We start from the raw sequence: 18,153 nt of genomic DNA, 5'->3' as shown, positions 1-18,153 counted from the left end.
ACCTGTGTGAAACACTCCCTCTCCCACCCACCCACACTCACACCTGTGTGAAACACTCCCTCTCACACACTCCCTCCCCCACCCACCTACACTCACACCTGTGTGAAACACTCCCTCCCCCACCCACCTACACTCACACCTGTGTGAAACACTCCCTCCCCCACCCACCCACACATCTGTATGAAACACTCCCTCCTCCACCCACCCACCCACACACCTGTGTTAAACAGTGCCCCCGCAGCCCCCGCGCCCCTGGCCCGGCGAGGAGGCGATGCTGCTGTGGGCCTGCTGACGCGTGCGCTCTGCGTGGTTGATGATGGTGGTGGGGGTGGGCGAGGTGCAACGTGAATGGCGGGGGGGGGGGTGTTTTTAAACGATGCCCGTCGCCGGCCCCCTTCAATTATTGCCCGCGGTTGTCCGGAGCGAGCAGGGGCGGATCCTGTAACGTGACGTCCGCTCGTTCCATCCTCTCGGGGCACATTTGGGCTCGGAGCCGACAACAAGTCGGCCAGCGCCCACTCACTCACTTGCCAGCCACGGCAGCTGCAGCCTCCTTCCTCCACAGTGGACGCGCGTCACCTGGGTGAGTGGCTCCTCCAGACGGTAGACCAGTAATGTACGGCCCACTCCTACTTTTTTGGGTGAGTGCCCTGGTGGATGGATGTCAGGGAGTTGTTTGACCGTACTTCACGGCTGCTGGGCAGTGAAGGAAGGGGCTTTGGCGAAGCTTGCGGGCGTGGGCAGATACAGTTCAGATTTCGCTCGCGCACTTGAGTGTGGGATTCGTGGCCCGGAATAGAACTTCGAGTGAGCGGAGTGCGAGAATTTCTGAGTCACCGTGAGAATCTCTGAGTCACCGTGAGAATATCTGGGCCACTGTGAGAATCTCTGAGTCGCTGTGAGAATATCTGGGCCACTGCGAGAATTTCTGGGCCACTGCGATAATTTCTAGGCCACTGTGAGAATCTCTAGGTCACTGAGAGGATCTCTGGGCCACTGTGTGAATCTCTAGGTCACTGAGAGGATCTCTGAGTCACTGCGAGTATTTCTGGGCCACTGTGAGAATCTCTGAGTCACTGTGAGAATACCTGGGCCACTGCGAGAATTTCTGGGCCACTGCGATAATTTCTAGGCCACTGCGAGAATCTCTAGGTCACTGAGAGGATCTCTGGGCCACTGTGAGAATTTCTGGGCCACTGCGATAATCTCTAGGTCACTGTGAGAATCTCTAGGTCACTGAGAGGATCTCTGGGCCACTGTGAGAATCTCTGGGCCACTGAGAGAATTTCTGGGCCACTGAGAGAATTTCTGGGCCACTGCGCCCGTCTGCAAGTTGATGCCCATCACGATGACGGCCCGTCTCGGTCTTTCTCCTAACGAGAGGAGCGCGCGAGTGCGTGCGGCCTCCTAAGCCGGCCGGTGTTGAGTGACTGAGTCATTATGCAGGCATGTGCGTTATATCTGGCGGAGTTTATCTTGGCTCACAGTGGGGCCAACCACGACTCTACCGCCCTTGTGGATTTTGAGAGCTTCCTCGAAGCGATGTGCGGGGGAGCGGTGGGTATTGTGGTTAGCGCGTTGAACTGCGAAGCCCGGCGCCACGAGTTCAATTCCCGGTCAGGGTCAACACCGGTGACGATCATTTGAACCTGTTCTGGGCCTCCCCTAGGTCGACTCGGCCTCAAAGTGAGTTCCTGGTGCGTAGTGGGGGGACAAAGGCGGTCGGGCGTGGTGCTGGCCACAAGTGCCCGGCCTTCATCGGTTGCCTACTCGCTCACGGCAACTTCCCCCGACAGACAGTCTGATGAGACTACACGGGGGTGATGGTGGGTGGCTGTGTGGGGAGGAGGGGTATATATTTGTCTTCTGTTAAGTGCTGCACTGTAAAGTTGTTTACCGTGAAGGCAATTGGCTCTTCGTGTTACGAACACTTTCGCCCACCCCTCCCCTCCTCCTCCCTCCCTCGGTGCAGACTTGGGACGGAAAACTGGTTCGACCAGATCTTCATGAAGCAGCAGCGGCAGACGTGGAGGTGTGGATCTCTGCGAGGGAGTTGCTGCCACTGCCGTCGCTGAATTCGGTGGCCACAAATCTGCTCTGGCCCGGCCCCGGCTTCGCTGGCTTTCGACGTGAGACCCGGGGCCCTCTGGCGTTCGCAGCATTACGTCCCGACGACTGGATGAGTTTTCGTGCATCCCTTGGTTGCACAACCTTTTTGTTGTTGTAAAAGGCTCCTCGCCCGCGTTTGCTGCCTTTTTTATCAAGCTGCGGGAAACGACAACAAAAAACACCACCACCACTACCACTCTGCCCCAGGCACCGTCGTCACCTGAACATGGATGTCAAACGAAGTGAGTCGACCCGCACAGCAGATGTCGCTTACAATTGTCTTTTAAACAAATCAATCGACATACCGTACGTTCGTTCCACGTTGTTGGTTTATATCTTGTTTGTACACGATTGTTGACCGTACGATGTTTCTCGGCCCAGGAGGAGGCGATGTGCTGCTGTATAGAGAGTGCAAAGGGCCTCAATGCAGTGTAGTCGAGTGCGGTGTGATGGCGTACTCCGGAGGTGGCGTTGTAGTTCGACTGGCTAGTATTTGTTACTTATATGATTTATTATCATCACCTGAGTCCCATGACTCAGTTTCAGGAGCGTCCTGCCACGATTGATCAAGTCTGAGGATTCTATCCAGTCGAGTGCAGGACTGAATGTGTATATAGTACGGGAGGAGGAAGGGACAGCACGTGTGTGCATGTGTACGTGTTCTGTACGTGTGTATGGGGTGATGGTGACCCCTGACTTTGCGTGGCCACACGTTAACTACCTCGCTTGCTATACCAATGAGGTCGTGGGCTCGATCCCGACACTAACAACACCCGGTTGTATATTGGACTTTGCGTGTCTCTCTTCCCGTGGTCCCGTGGATTTTTCTCTGGGCCCTCCGCGGTTTTCCCCTTACACATTTCGAGTCAACATCACGCGTTGAGAGTTTTTGGCTGCTCTAAATGTCAACATGACGATCCACTTCGCTGAGCCGGTATTTGTGATGGTCTGAAAAAGAGCTACATTAGCTCAGTGGGCCTTACCTTGTAAAATAAAAAAAAATAGTTGTATAGTTTTTCTCCGGATGCTCCGGTTTCACCAGATTGTATAATACACACGAATTGGCTGAAGACATCCTAATCTATGCACGTGTTATTATTCCAGTACGTCCTTTAGAAGTCCAATTTTGAGTTGTATAAAGGCACTTCATTAACGGAAGTTTACTGTTTTGTCTTTGTGTACATTTGACGTGTCCTTTTACATGTTAGTGCAATGATCACCCTGTATCTGTTTAATGTTTTGTAATTCTACAATGATCAGACGAAACCAATCTGCCTGGCTCACGACGCGGGGATTTATTTTGTAACGTAGATTTATTTTTGTGCAAATATTTTAAATGTAACACAATTGATTTTATCCTTATTTCTATGTTTTCTTCATTGCTGTTCCTATTTTACATAGCAGTAATTAATCTGTAATTATAATAATGAATTGCGTGTAGTACGAATTGTCTACGTTTTCTCTCTTCGTGTGATGTTCCATTAATGTAACGATTTCGCCACTGGAGGCCGCTACACTCAGCAGTGTTGAGAGTGGCAGTCTCGGACAAAACCGTGCCACTATTCTCGCATATGCATATAAAAAAACACATATACAGGAATCTATTCTTCGTTTGTTAAGTACAACAAATATTTAGTATTTTTTTTTTACACAAGGTGCCCCAGTAAAATTGTAACGTCGGACCATCGTTGGTCCAACGTTCGAAGTTTACTGTGGGTGTTGTCCTCAATCTGATTGTAACTCGGTACTGTACTGTGGGAAGATAACGCATTTTGGAATGCAGTATTCATCACCTAACCTTCTCAGAACATTGGTTTGTGAGATATTTGCCTAAATAATTTGTTTGAAGACTGCACTTGCAGCATCACCCGTTGCTGAGTGATGGGAATACCTGCACTAATGTCGTCGTCAGCCCTGCCAAATGCCGTCCGTGTGCTTACGTTGTACAGTGTATTCTATTAGTCATCCTTAATCATTTTGTCATTCCAATATGCACAGAGGGTTTAAAGTCATGTGTTGTGGTGTAGTACGATCTGCTTATGGTAGCTTACAACGTTGAGTCGTAGTACTGCAATACAATGCAGTACCAGTGAATTGTCATGTCATACATTTGTGTTTTCGAGGTCTCGTATTCGCGGCCCTATTACTCGTGGCTCCTATTATCCGCGGCAACTGTTAGAGTACGTGAAAACTATTTAAATTCACGTATTACTATTTGCCGTTATCCGTGATTTTACTTATAATGTATAGGGGAATGCATGTTATTGTTTCCCCACAGATAAGAGCAGAGTTTCATGCTCGACTTCACCTATTATCCGCGGGTAACGCACGTTGCGTCATTACTCTTTATTATTTGCGATATTTTCACGGATGAGAGTTGTCGCACGGCAAATTCATCCTATCATCTGTGGGTTAACCGTGATTCGTTTTACCCTGCGGAGAAGAGGAGTTGGATCTCGGATGACCCCACGGATAATGGGATCTGCGAAATTGGTTCCCACTGACAACATGAGTTCTGCGTAATGTTCATGAATTTAAAAACAGTAAACCCTACAAGTACATTCCGAAGTTGTTATATGATGGCAGGGCAAAGTACAACCAACAAGGATACCAGATCAGACCCAACACTGAAGCCCGGCCATGCGGGGGTTCGAGTGCCTTGCAATGAAAATGGCACGTGTTTGTGTTATGTGCTGATTATAGCACTGATTCATAGGTGGTGGTTTTCACGTGCAGTAAGTCACGGTCGTTCACTAGTCACTCCATTTATTTCCATAATCTGTGCATGACACCTTGGCGATTTTACAGCTTTCAAGTGACAAAGCATGGCCATGTTTCATCGCCACGGCACGGCCAGCCCGACCCCTCGGTCATTGTTTGTAGGGGGAGCAGGCTGACATTTCTTGGCTTTTCAGCACAATCAGCCATGCTCAATCAACTGCTTGATGAAGGGCTGCCCAAGGCTGTCGCCATCTCTCTGTCTTGCAATACAAAAACCCATCGAGCTCCTGTACATGAGCGAATTTAACGTTACTGTGCTTCGGGTTGTTCTGTATAGCTCTCTGATGTGTTATTTTATTGTAAAGTTCCTGAGCTGAATTTTCCCTCCGGAAGCTCCTAGCGCGTGAAACGAAACGTTGGACAACATACAGTACACATCGGAGATCTATACAGTATCAAGATAGATGCAGTATTCATCTTGATATGACAATACCGGAGTGATTTGCTATAGCACTGCAATACCGTTCTTATGTGCTACGGAAGGTATGTTTAAGAATTCGGTCCAGTTTGACTTTAAAAAGCTGTTATTCGTCTGATAAGTATTGCACTGTAGATACTGTAACAACAGGTTTTGCCAGTTTAAAAGTTTGTTTCTCGAAGCGAGGTAATGGCAGACGATCGATTACATTGAGTGCAGCATTTCAACATCTGCCAGGATTTTAACCAAAGACGGATTGGAACATGTTTCTGTGCAGCAGTGTACTCGACCGTACTGGCAGCTTTCCAAGTTAAGATATATAAACTCCTGTACGCTGGTGGGTGTTAATGTTTAGAAATTAACATTCTTCAAAAAAGTACCTGATAGATTGATCTGATGTTATTTGTACCCGTCATTCTAAACCTCGATACAAGTTTGCATCTACATAGGTTTAAAAAAAAGAGTAGATCTTCTTGGCTTGACATATTTGGCAGCCATCATTTGAATATGATTTCTGAATACAGCATCTATTTACAGTACCGTATATATATTTTAGGTTTGCATAATTTTAACCACCAGATACAACTATTTCCAGGCCTGGGTTAAAAAAAAAAGCTCGTGCTGAGATTCTCTGGAGGGCTTGTCGTTCTTCGAGCAGCCCTCATTAGTAAATGTTTGTACAGTATTTGGAGTTGCCCAAGTTAGATCACAATATAAGTATACACTTGGCTATATTTGTTTCAAATTGCAGTGCAGCAGAATATCTTTAGAATTGGCGTCACTCCTTTGCACTGTTCTGTGTAAAGTAAGCGGGGGATTGTTTACAACGTACGTACTGCGACTGAAGCCTCAGGTAAGCTGGAAGTGACATGGGGAGTCGTCACCACCTGCTGATGGGTGTTTATTGAGAATGCAGAAGTGAGTCAGTATGTGACTTTGGGCTGGTTAATCGTTGATATGCCAGATCTGTTGGTGTCGTCTCCGCGTTCGGAGGCCGACGGTCAAAATGCATTTGACTTCTTCACAATTCTGGCAAATCGCCTGATGAGACTGGTTGTAATCGCCAGCGAAACGTCACTATGCTCAAATGGTAAATGTTGTGGGTTTACTCCAACACAACCGATGTCCTGGAGTAGTAACTAATTGGCACGTTCTGTTTACATGACAAACATTTCTTTTGGGTAGTGGCGGGTTTACGACACGCAATCTCAACCAAAAAACACCTTCTCAGCACATGTGATCTTTCCCATACTGAGCTGGGTCTACTCCTCTATGTTACTCCCCCCCCCTCCCCCACCACGTCCGTCTTTGTCTTCATCTTGCCCGCATATCTTAGTATTTGTTAGAAGGCATGGAAATCGGGCTCCCTTGTGAGCCGCGCATGACGTGTCTGCGCTGTGCCATCTTCGGCTGTCACCCTGGAGACATTCTGCTAATCACGGCAGTGTTTGAGGAAGCTGGGGGGGGGGATGGGACAGCCTTAAAGGGAAAAATCTGCTGCCCATATAATTGAGGTCCAGATGAAGTAATTGCTTGTTGGCTTTCAAGGAAAGTGAGGGTTGGGCTGTGGCAGGGTCAGAGGGGCATGGCCGCCAGTTAATCACCCAGGGGTCACCGTCTCTCTGACTCGGCACACTCTGCAAGTCGTGCAAGACAAGCGTGTGTTATTCGGTCTAACACGTAGGCTTTCGCGACCAATGTTATCCATAATGAATGTGTCGTTAAAGTCCGCGATATTTTTTTGTGTGTGTGTACGTTTCACGAAAAAAAGTATAAGCATTTTGTTCTTAAATTGAACACGATTTCAGCTTGATCCTTTAGGAGGTTAGCAGCAGATCAAGGGCCGCTGGAGGCTTGATTGTTCTTGCTTGCTAGGGCAACCTTAAGTGCGGGGCGATCTGCATAAGAACGCGTGGAATGTTTCGTGTCACAGGGGGGCGGTAGGTTATGGGGGGTGGTGGGTGGCTCCCAGCCCCAGTGGCTGCCGTGGCCACATCGCGGCAGCCCTCCTCCGTGTGACGACGTCTCCGCGACGTCGTCTCTACCCGCCTGCTACACGGGGACACTGCCGTCCCCAGCGCAGCGTGCGGACAGTTCCCAGTGAAGTTTTGAGCCCGGCCTGCACCCTAGAGGAGGAGTGTTGTGGGTCACTTCGGGGACGGAAGGCCGGCCTGTCAAGACAACGGAACACCACACACACACAACACACACTTGTTGTGTTGTGTGTTTAAACGTTCCAGTATAGTGCTCTAACACTGACTTTCTAACAAGTCAGCGCAGGCTCGGGTTGTGTTTTGCCCAGGGGCATTTGTGAGAGCAGCGAGTTGTTGGGACAAGAAGAATGGGCCAGGCCGCCTCTCCCGTCGAGGGCTCAAGCTCCGAGTCTGACTGTGAGTACATGTGGCCTATCGGTGGTTACCTGTGCAGGTGCAGTATCGGTGGTTACCTGTGCAGGCGCAGTATCGGTGGTTACCTGTGCAGGTGCACTGTCGGTGGCTACCTGTGCAGGTGCAGTATTGGTGGTCACCTGTGCACTGTCGGTGGTTACCTGTGCAGGTGCAGTGTCGGTGGTTACCTGTGCAGGTGCAGTATTGGTGGTTTCCTGTGCAGGTGTAGTGTTAGTGGTTACCTGTGCAGGTGCAGTATCTGTGGTTACCTGTGCAGGTACACTGTCGGTGGTTACCTGTGCAGGTGCAGTATTGGTGGTCACCTGTGCACTGTCGGTGGTTACCTGTGCAGGTGCAGTGTCAGTGGTTACCTGTGCAGGTGCAGTATTGGTGGTTACCTGTGCGCTGTCGGTGGCTACCTGTACATTGAGGTGTGTGTTTTCACACAGAGTTGAGCACCTTGGCCACCCTGATTCCTGAAAACAGTTGTTATCGTGTATTCATGTGTCCATCCAGTAATACATTTTATATTCATTAAGGGTTTTGTTACGTGATACACATTGTGCGTGTGTCATTTTTGTTAACGGAAATGTGTACTTTGTATTGTTATTTTGACATAGTGTCTCAAATACAGGCCTGTTTAGAAAGTGTCTATGCCGTATAACAATCCCTAGCACAGGTGTGCGTTGTAAAGTATTGTCATTTCCACACAGTGCTGTATACACATTAGGGTACAGTACATTAGTCCAATGTAGTATATGTGGAGTGTTCTGCATTATTTTCTCATACCGGTATAGGGCTGCGTGAAGCAATTTAAATCGTAAAGCACTTTGCGCGCACAGTTAACTTTAATCAGAGAATCAGCGTTCATTTTTATTGTGTAATTACAGAGCAGTGGTGGGATGTCGCATGTACAGTCTTTTACAGGCCATGTGTGAGTCTGCTGCTGGATGAGGGCCTCCCCACACACCGAGGGGGGTTGTTTGGCCATACTTCACCACGTTGGTCAATGTCGGTTGTGACGGCAGAGAGAGAGAGAGGATGTGGAAGCATAGAAGTGACGTTCAGCAATGGATTCTGCTGCACCCCCCCCCTCTGCTGTCCACCGCGTAGTGACGACCTGCCCAGGTTCCAAACCTGCTTTGCCTTCTAAGACCCGATGAGATGAGTTTTATTTTCTTTAAGGAAAATATTGCAACGGTACGCAGCCGGGTTACTTTTTCATCGCCAACACAGAGCACTTGCACACACGTGTGCACTGGTTTGTTCATTGCAACAGCAGCAGGGCATTTAACATTTGCATTTACCTACTGCGTTTTCAGTGCGGCTTTGGTGACGAATCCCACAGAGTGTTTCAGGTTTGGTGTATCTCGTAAGAAACACCGCCCGTCATGCTGTCCTCACGGATTCCCGTGTGACATCTGTACGGTGTAGCGAAGCGATGGACTCGTGTTTTGACATTTACACTTGGCTGTTAAAACGAAGAGTGCAGACTTCACGATGTTGTATATGTGTGTTTGTGTGTTTGTGTGTGTTTAGTCGCAGATACTTTTCAGATATTTTTTTTCAAGCTTGGGTTGGGGTGTGTCTGAGCAGAACAGAACCGAGAAACGACTTGCATGGCGTACAGGAATGTAAAAAGACGGGTGCTGCTGTTTTGTAAGAAGCGGTGGGTTCACATGTTTGCTTGCAAACCGCGGAATTACAGCCGAGTGCTGTGTAGTAGTTTGTGTCTGTTGGATGTGCTACGAGGTTAAGCAGTCCGATTAAAAATACATCGACTACACTACCGTCTTTATAAGTGTCCCATGGCCGGCAAAAGAGTGGTGCGTGTGTCTTTATTTGTGACCCTCACGCCACACTTCCTTGAAGCGGCTATTGCACTCCTCAGCTGTTACCCATTCATTTTATTCCGAGGCGCCTGCATGGCAATGCAGCAAACTTGTAGTAAGCATTAACTCTTGATGAAATGCATTTTTTGACAATCAGTAACAAGGTGAAGGCCATCAAGAGTTTGTTTGGCGTTAGGGTACAAACTATTAAAGTAGATTTCTGTCTACTATGCGCTTAATGCAATTACAAACAACTGATTGCAGAATTTCCATCAATATATCTACTGATAACACGATATTCGTTTTGTTGTACTGTGAACAACATTTAATGTGGTCATTAACAGTTCTTTATCTATCCACTGTTTGTATGTTGAAGTTCTTTCACAATTCACGTAGCCACCCGCGCTAATCCGAGGTGGATGAAGGCCTTCCCACTCCATGTCGGTCCGAACAATATATATCCTTGCACTTTGAGTAAAGATGTTACAACGGACAAACAGTTCGGTTCTGTCAATTAAAATCTAAATTTAGTGGTCAATCTACAAGGTATATATTTTTTTACTACCTCCACCCAGTTTATGCTTTACAATGGCAGCATATAAAAAACTGACTCTTGTGTTAAATATAACACGCAGCATGACAACATGAAAGGAAACCACTTGTCATATAGTTATGGTCTGTGGTCACTCATAGTACCATGAACAATTTACACAAACAGCCATACTTCCGTAACCTGCCACCCCCCCCTGTGAGGGTGTTGAGTCAAATCCAGGGGCTATATTACTAGACCTTGCTTGGTAGTGGTTGCTGTGGGTGCTTCCTGTTCCATTGTTTAAGGGTCGCGACTGTGGAAAAGGCCAAAATGGACCCCTTATTAATTACAGAATTTCATTTCCCCACAAGCAAAGGCGAATGCTTTCATTTGACAAAGCGCATGGTTAGTAGATAAAACATACTAGGCAAGGACGACTGAGCTGCTATACAGCTCTTTTTCAGAAGCGACCTGGCCACAAATAATATCTCAAAAAAGTGGCTCATCATGTGGCAATGTATAGCAGCCAAAATACCCTAAACACATGTTGATTCTGAATGTGGAGGGAAAAACCGGAGGACCCGGAGGACAATCCACACGACCACGAAGAGAACACGCAAACTCCAACTATAAAGGCATCAGGGTTGCGATGAAAACCCACGACCTCTTGCACAGCAGGCGAGGTAGTTAACATCGCGCCACCATTGTGCCCTATTAAATAAGTGAATAATGCAGCATTGGTCCTGCGCATGCCTTTTTACAGTGCTGTAGTAGGAGTACTCGCGATGAATGCAGGTTCAAGTCAGTCGTGGTGGAACATTTTCTGGCTTACTCCAGTTTAGCAAAAACGTACACATTATTGCTGAGAATGTACGCAATACTCAGGTGAAAGGTGTTTTTATAAGTTTGTGTAAATGCGTAGATTTTTTTTTACTTTGGTACGGAAAAGAAACTGCTTTAAATAAATTCGAGGAGAAGCATTTCAAACAATGTCAGCGACAGAAAGTAGTGATGCGGTGTGATGTAAAGTGTTGCGCAATCTACAAATATGGAGGAAAAATAGGTGCGCCCAGTGATTTCCTGGATTAGCAGCATTCGACTGGCATGACATTTGAAAGCACCGTACATCACTGTATCGTACTGCATGCTGATCCTGGTACAATGCGATATTTGCTGCAGAGTTAGATTTTGCCCGACCAAAAGGGTGCTTGTAACATTTCTGGTTGAGCTGGGGATATTGACTTCATCAGTGATCGCAGCTCACAACGTGACCGCTTGTAAAGGGACATTAATCGGCGTCAGAAGTGTAGGCTTGTGTTGAAGGCTGTCTGTGTCAGTGGCCCGTGCGCACCTACGTGTTTATCACCAGACACCGTGGTGACTCGCGTGTGCTCCACACGTGACATAAAATAGTCATCGTGTTGGTATTTGGATTTTAAGCGGTGGTCATTCTTTCTTTGCATGCCGTAATTGAGTGTTTACGACTTTGGAGTGCAGTATTCAGGACTGCGTGGTTACTTTGTTTATTAATAGATTGAGATTTTTTACACGGGTTTTACGAGAATGACCCGCAAAGGACCTTGGTGAAAGAGAACATTACAGAGAATAAATCATAATATTGCAGACCCTGAGTAGCGAAGAATTAGAGGGAAAGCAACGTGTCCCACACCATTCAAGTGCCACTGGCATCATCAGCACTGAAGCCTCAGGTCGAGTCCGTTAGCCGCGTGTGCAGGGATGTAGCGCATATCAAACATCACGCCAAATCCTGCGGGGTTCGCTAATCACAAAATACCAGGATTTAAACTGGCAAATATCTTCAGATGGAACGTCTCATTTGCAAGGGTGTCCCGGGTGTCAATTGACGCATACATGGTGAACACGTAATAGCCCATGTGTAAACATTGACGTGCTAATGTACTGTGCACGCGAAGGTCTGGTCAACACTTCTTCACTCTCGGACTGGTAAAATTAGCAACCCCACGTCGTCACATTTCACAGCACAAGTGGAAGCCAGGAGAGGTCGGTTGCTATGTGGACACACACTGCATTCTGGCATAGGAATGTGGAAATGCCACCACTGATTCTGGATGACCAGTGGTGGTTAGCAGCACCCAATGCAGACGGTGTGATGAGGCTTTTCTATTGCTTGATATGAATTATGCGTGCAAGATCATTTTTATTTTATTTTGGACTGTTGTGCGTGTGTCCCATATACGTAGTCTATGTATGCCAACAGCCTATATATTGGCATGGCTATCGGATAAAATTAATATCCGCGATTATGTCTCTGGGTCACCCACGTGCCCCAGTATGCTCATATTGACAGCTGACCTGTAAAAATAGACGTGGTTGACTTGGCACAGTGGCTGTTGTTCGTTGAAAATACTTGGCTATCATAAATTAATTTCGTCTCAGTGTGAAAGCGGTTGTCTGCAATTTGCCGAAACAACTGAAAAGACACGCAGAATTTATATTTTTTCAAATCTAGAGCTGTTGCTGTAAAGGGACAGACAAGAGCAGGCGATTTGGGAAAAGTGAATTTCGCAATGAAAAGCAACGGCTTACCAATGTGCCCTTTGAACACCACAGTAATGAATAATCGTGTTTGACTTTCGAATGACATGGATCAGAAACATTGACAACGAAACGAACAAAAACTGGAAGTGCACAATAATCATGGACAGGCCCACCGTTGGAATTAGACTGAGAGACAGAAAGAGACATTGTACTCACTGATTGTTAAAAACAAATTAAGAGGGGGGGCTTGGCCAGGACACCTCACATGAAGGTACGATGACCGGTGGTCAACTCTCACGATGTAGTGGCAGCCACATCGCCGCAACGTGCCAGAGAGTAATTTCACCACAGAAGGGAGACGGAGCGATGAAACAAGCTTGTGAGCAGGTGCTGGATGGATTGTTGCACCGTGGGACCGTGCGTGAGAGATGCCGGCGGTTTTGAGTGGCCTTCCTCCAGCAGGGGCTGATAATGTGGGTGACAAATGCAGTGCCCTCAGTGTGAATCTCTGTGTTAGCCGCATTGCTAAATAAAGACTGCTCTTTTGAGTATAGGTCAAAGTAGCAATCACTGCAATGAGTAATCATGTTGATTGTCGGGGTTAGTATTTCACCTTGCCCCCAGTTATGGGCCTCTGTATATGCTCGCAGTATACAGTGCACCTATGCATTTTTATTGCCATTTAAAATTGTGCAACCATAACGCAGCTATGAAGTTTTAGGGCACACATGTTTATCAGTAGCCCATCAGCAGGCACTCGTGGTACATGTGCACCACATTGAATGTTCATTGTTGAATGTCCGAGACCCTTGTATGCAAATAGTTAGATGGGGTATGCGAGAACTGACGGCGAGTCTGCGTGAGTTTGTGTCATAGCGGCAAGGCCACGTGAATGATGGTTTGCTAGGAAGCCTGAGAGAGAGAGAGAGTGCGTGCAGGGTAACTCAACTGTACGTCAAGTTGTATGCCGTTGTCCTCGGTGTGGAATGCTTGCTGCAACTTGGGAAGGCCTTCTAGCAGTGGAATTACCATGGCAATGATAATCGTGATCAAGGTGCAGGTTGCATACACAGCTTGAGTGACGGATGCTCCTCCTTTAGAGATTGCAGTCATTCTTAATCGGTTACCTTTTAAACAGGCATTGCCCTACTATGTTTTACATGCCTTATAAGCGTAGCCAGGTACTTAAATAAACACTACTGTTCTCGTTGTGACCCAAATGTTTGCGTGTATTTTCAACCGGGACCGTTTGTTCTCACCTAGTTTAACAGCGATTAAACTTGCACCAGCATATAGCACAACAGATATTTTTAAAATTCACAATGTGTACGTGATATTTGAATCACTTTCAAGATGTCTGACCACCCTGGAAGAGTAGGCCAAGACACCTCTCTAGATGGCCTCCTTAGAACAGCCTTTAGAGGAGACCCATCTGCCAACAATGTGCATATGAAACTGCATGAGAATGAGTTTTACAAAATCATGTGAAAATATTGGGCTTGCTTCGTAGACCTCATACGAATGTCAGGATTGAATGCTCAGAAGCGTAAACATGCAGACATACATCTCTAAACATCAGACATTCAAACAAATACGCTCCAGAATTGTAATTCCAATGTTTTGACCATTTTGTCAAAGATTCACAGAATGCTTTAATTTCTCAGACAATTACATGGAGCATTTATCTTGAACAATGAAAGCTTAGTAAAATAATTGAGATTTTAGGAAAATTGCATTTCAGATAAAAATGTTAAAAAGTTAATCTCTTGTAGTTTTGGGTTGAGATGTAACTTAACCTGAAGAAAATGTAGTTCGCTTCCGATTTGACTGAGTGTGGAATGCTATTTAACAAAAAAAAGAATGGAATGGTGAATCTCAATGTAAAATTCTAGCTCCTGATGCATATGGGAAAATGTGCTTATATTTTCCATAAATAAAAAAAGCAAAGTGTTGTCAGTCCAGTGGTTTTCACCAATGACTCTCATGCATCACTGACTTGTATTGTTTTTGATTCATTTAAAATCTTGCGTGAAAATCTGCGACCTTCAGCAGAAACCTATTGTGCCAAATGCTGAGTTCTGCGAAGGCAGTGGTTTCTTACGGCGGGACCCGCCTTTCGGTTTCTTCAGAAAAATACCAGAAAAAACTCAACAAAAATAGCAGAGGTGGAAACACTTAAAAAATGATTTTAAATGGCCTGTTCAGAGATGAATTGATTACAGTTGTAAAAGGATAAGGTTATGTCTGTCACTTAGCAAACTAAATACATCACTCCAGAGGCAATACTAATTTTGTAAAAACTTGATTTGAAGCTTTCGTGACTGCAGGAATTACTCTTTGGTTCTTTCGATAAAGTGACGTAGAAAGAAAATAAATTAAATAATAGAATACGACGTTTCGATTGCAACACAAGCAATCGTCATCAGGTAGAAAACAAACCTAGTAAACTTAGAAATACAATGTGACACAACACAGAGTCAGCTGACACAACAGCCAACACCCTACCCGGTTGATTACGTTCTTCCAAAGATTGCTAAATTTGAGAGAGACAAAACACAGACACGGAGACAGACAGACAGATACACAAGCAGAGAGAGACAACACAGACACACACATGGACACACACATATTGTCGTATTATATTATTTATTTTATTTTCTTTCTACGTAACTTTTCCGAAAGAACCAAGGAGTCATTTTGTACTTTGACGCTACAGTGTAGTATGTTTTTCAGAGGCCCTTCTCCTCGTGGATACGTTTATCTACATTATTTCAGATATGAGAGGAGTCCCCAAAGTTGTGATATTCTTCCTGCTATCTGCACTTATCTCCAAATATATCCGCTTGGACATCTGGATTAGTTTTTGCAGATGATAGGTGCATATACAGCGCTGTTTTTTTTCCAGATTATTACAAAACGCTCCGGAAACTAAGACACATCCCAAACCTGTGCCCGGTGTCCATAAAGTCATACAAATCTGGTCACACACACACGCTCACAACTGCCTGATTCCAAGACGCCGCTGATGCATTAAAGTAAAAAAAAATGCAGGGGGAGAAAAGTAAACGGGACTCAATCCGGAGAATACGGCGAAAGGAGGGTCGATAGCTCCGTGACAAGTGATGCGAGCGAAGAAGAGGTGAGCAGAGAATCTACCGCTGCTCGGAGCTTGTGAGCAGCACAGTGTTGATGCTGGAGTGTCAACACTTGAGGTTGTGGAGGAGGATCGCGAGCATTGACGTCCTCCCCCTCGACGACGTGTGGTTGAGAAGGGACATCTGCCAGAAGTGCCCCTCGCGCGTCCTCAACGCGTTGTCACTTCACTGGGCCACTTGTGAACTCCCACGTGGATGATTGCTCAGTGCCGCTGGTTGCTAATTTGTTTAAGTGTTTGTTTGTTTTAACTTTATACGATACTGTACGACGTTTTACCATTGGAAGGGGGGAATCCCCTCTGCATGCAGTCGTATGTGCACAATGTCCTGAAGCAGTCGAATGGATATCACATCTAGACATCGATTTGTAATCTGTTGCAATACCTCAAAACGCCATTTGAAAGAAAAAGAGTGTGCAATGCTCACCTTGAATCTTATACCATGTTTATTTGTTATTGTATTTATAGTGCAATATATAGTTATACAGTAATGTATACAGGTAAATTGCAAGTATATTGGCCCTATACAACAGCATTATGCATAATACTTGAAATTGCATAATATCAGGTGATGCAGTGTGGGCAGGCACACATTTGTAATGGTTGCTTGTGTACATGATATGAAATGAAAACACAAGGCTGCTTCTGGTTGCCATGGGTGCGTGAAGTTGAACCTTCCCCCTGGCAGTGACAACATCGCCTATTGAACAGACCTCCGTGTTGACACGTTCAGCTTTACTCCAGGGCAATGATGCAATTGATGCGTTGTGCTGTCGGCAAGCAGATAATCATTACTCTTGTTTGAATCAAGATGCATTCGTGTGAGTTTAGTAACTGCACCTTTTTTCAATGAAGAATCCATTCGATAGAATTCATCACTTGCAACTGATTTCGACTTAACATATTCACTGTGTCCAAAATGCACTTGCACTATGTACTGTAATCAGAAACATATAGTGTCCAAAAATATATTTTAAAATATACAATATCGCATTTTTTTCTGAAGGACATATACGTGTTTATATCCTGTTGATTTCAAAAATGACTTTTCTCCCCTAATTAATGGCACTTCAATGAAAGAGTCAAATGTAAACGTGGTAAATAAAAAAAACGTGACGGTAATATCCATGAAAAGGGAGAAGAATTAGTTTCTGACAGCTGTTTGTTCTGCCTGGCTTGCTGTATTCTGTCCCGCCATACAAGTGAATAAAACCTCGCCACTGACACATGGCATGCGTGTGTGCTGACACACGGCATGCGTGTGTGCTGTCACACGGCATGCGTGTGTGCTGACACACGGCATGCGTGTGTGCTGTCACACGGCATGCGTGTGTGCTGACACACGGCATGCGTGTGTGCTGACACACGGCATGCGTGTGTGCTGACACGGCATGCGTGTGTGCTGACACACGGCATGCGTGTGTGCTGACACACGGCATGCGTGTGTGCTGACACACGGCATGCGTGTTACAGCACTTACCCACCAGGTGGGTCAGCGGTCATACGAAACGGCTCGCAATCGGAAGGTTCTGAGTTCATATCTTGCTTGGGGTTTGGCTCAACCCATCATCCCTCCAGGTTTGATCAAATGAACACCACGGTGAATGCAAGTCAACAGTCGTCACATGGGTACATTTGCCCCTGACCTGGAATTGTGGAATGCCTGCCACTAGCTTGGGCGCCACGGTGGCAAGATGTTAACTACCTCGCCGAGTATGCAGGATGTCGTTGGTTCGACCCTGACCCTGACGCCTGCTGTATATTTAAAGTTTGCGTTTCTCTCCCTGTGGTCGCATGGATTTTCTTCCGGGTCCTCTGGTTTTTCTCTCCACATTTAGAAAAACCACGTTTAGAGTATTTGGCCGCTATAAATTTCCACGTGAAAATAAGCCGCTTCGCTGAGCTATCATTTCTGATAGCCACGTCGCTTCTGCAAAACGGCTACATAGCTCAGTGGGCCTTACCCTGGTAAAATAACAAAAAAAGTTTCGGCGTGAGGTGGACGCCGTCTGAGCCCCCTGTTCTGTCCCGCCGCGCCCTTGTCCCTCCTCGTCCGCTGGATGTTTCGCTGCAGCAGAGGAAGGCTCCCGGGCGGTGGCCACGCAGGCAGACCCCCACGGGGTCGCGCAGGCCGAGACGCCGCCCGCGCGGCGCAAGAGCAAGCTCGCCAGCGGCCTGAGCAAACTCTTCCACTGGAAGTGGAAAAAGAAGAAGCACAGTCAGAAGTTCGAGGAGACCTCGGCTGGTAAGGGCTGCCGAATGAACGTTGCTCTCACACGATTTGCAATGGATTTGTTTGGGATTGGGCCACGAAATTATCTGGGCAAATTTGTGTTCACGAGACCCTCTTATTACTTGACGTAGCCAAGCAAATGAAACGATTGGATACAATATTTTCCCTCGCGTATGGATGGCTTTGT

At 46.4% G+C, this 18,153-nt stretch overlaps 1 protein-coding gene across 5 annotated transcripts in view; it reads left to right on the top strand.

Moving 5' to 3' along the window:
• Positions 1 to 526: 526 nt before the first annotated feature.
• LOC144719162 (phosphatase and actin regulator 4-like) overlaps positions 527 to 18,153 on the top strand; it is a 33,864-nt gene continuing 16,237 nt past the window's right edge. For 2 of the 5 annotated variants that reach the window (XM_078595038.1, XM_078595034.1), the window contains exons 1-2: positions 7,280 to 7,698; positions 17,808 to 17,978. In XM_078595038.1, coding sequence (XP_078451164.1) covers positions 7,650 to 7,698; positions 17,808 to 17,978 — 220 coding nt within the window. In that variant the 5' untranslated portion in view covers positions 7,280 to 7,649. Of the gene's footprint in view, positions 584 to 1,972; positions 2,352 to 7,279; positions 7,699 to 17,807; positions 17,979 to 18,153 lie in introns of those variants that run through there. The other 3 variants (XM_078595036.1, XM_078595037.1, XM_078595035.1) reach the window with 3 other exon arrangements.

Source organism: Lampetra planeri, chromosome 5 (assembly GCF_965212315.1).
Source record: "Lampetra planeri chromosome 5, kcLamPlan1.2.h2, whole genome shotgun sequence".
Taxonomy (NCBI): domain Eukaryota; kingdom Metazoa; phylum Chordata; class Hyperoartia; order Petromyzontiformes; family Petromyzontidae; genus Lampetra; species Lampetra planeri.
This window is presented reverse-complemented; position numbering and strand designations above follow the sequence as displayed.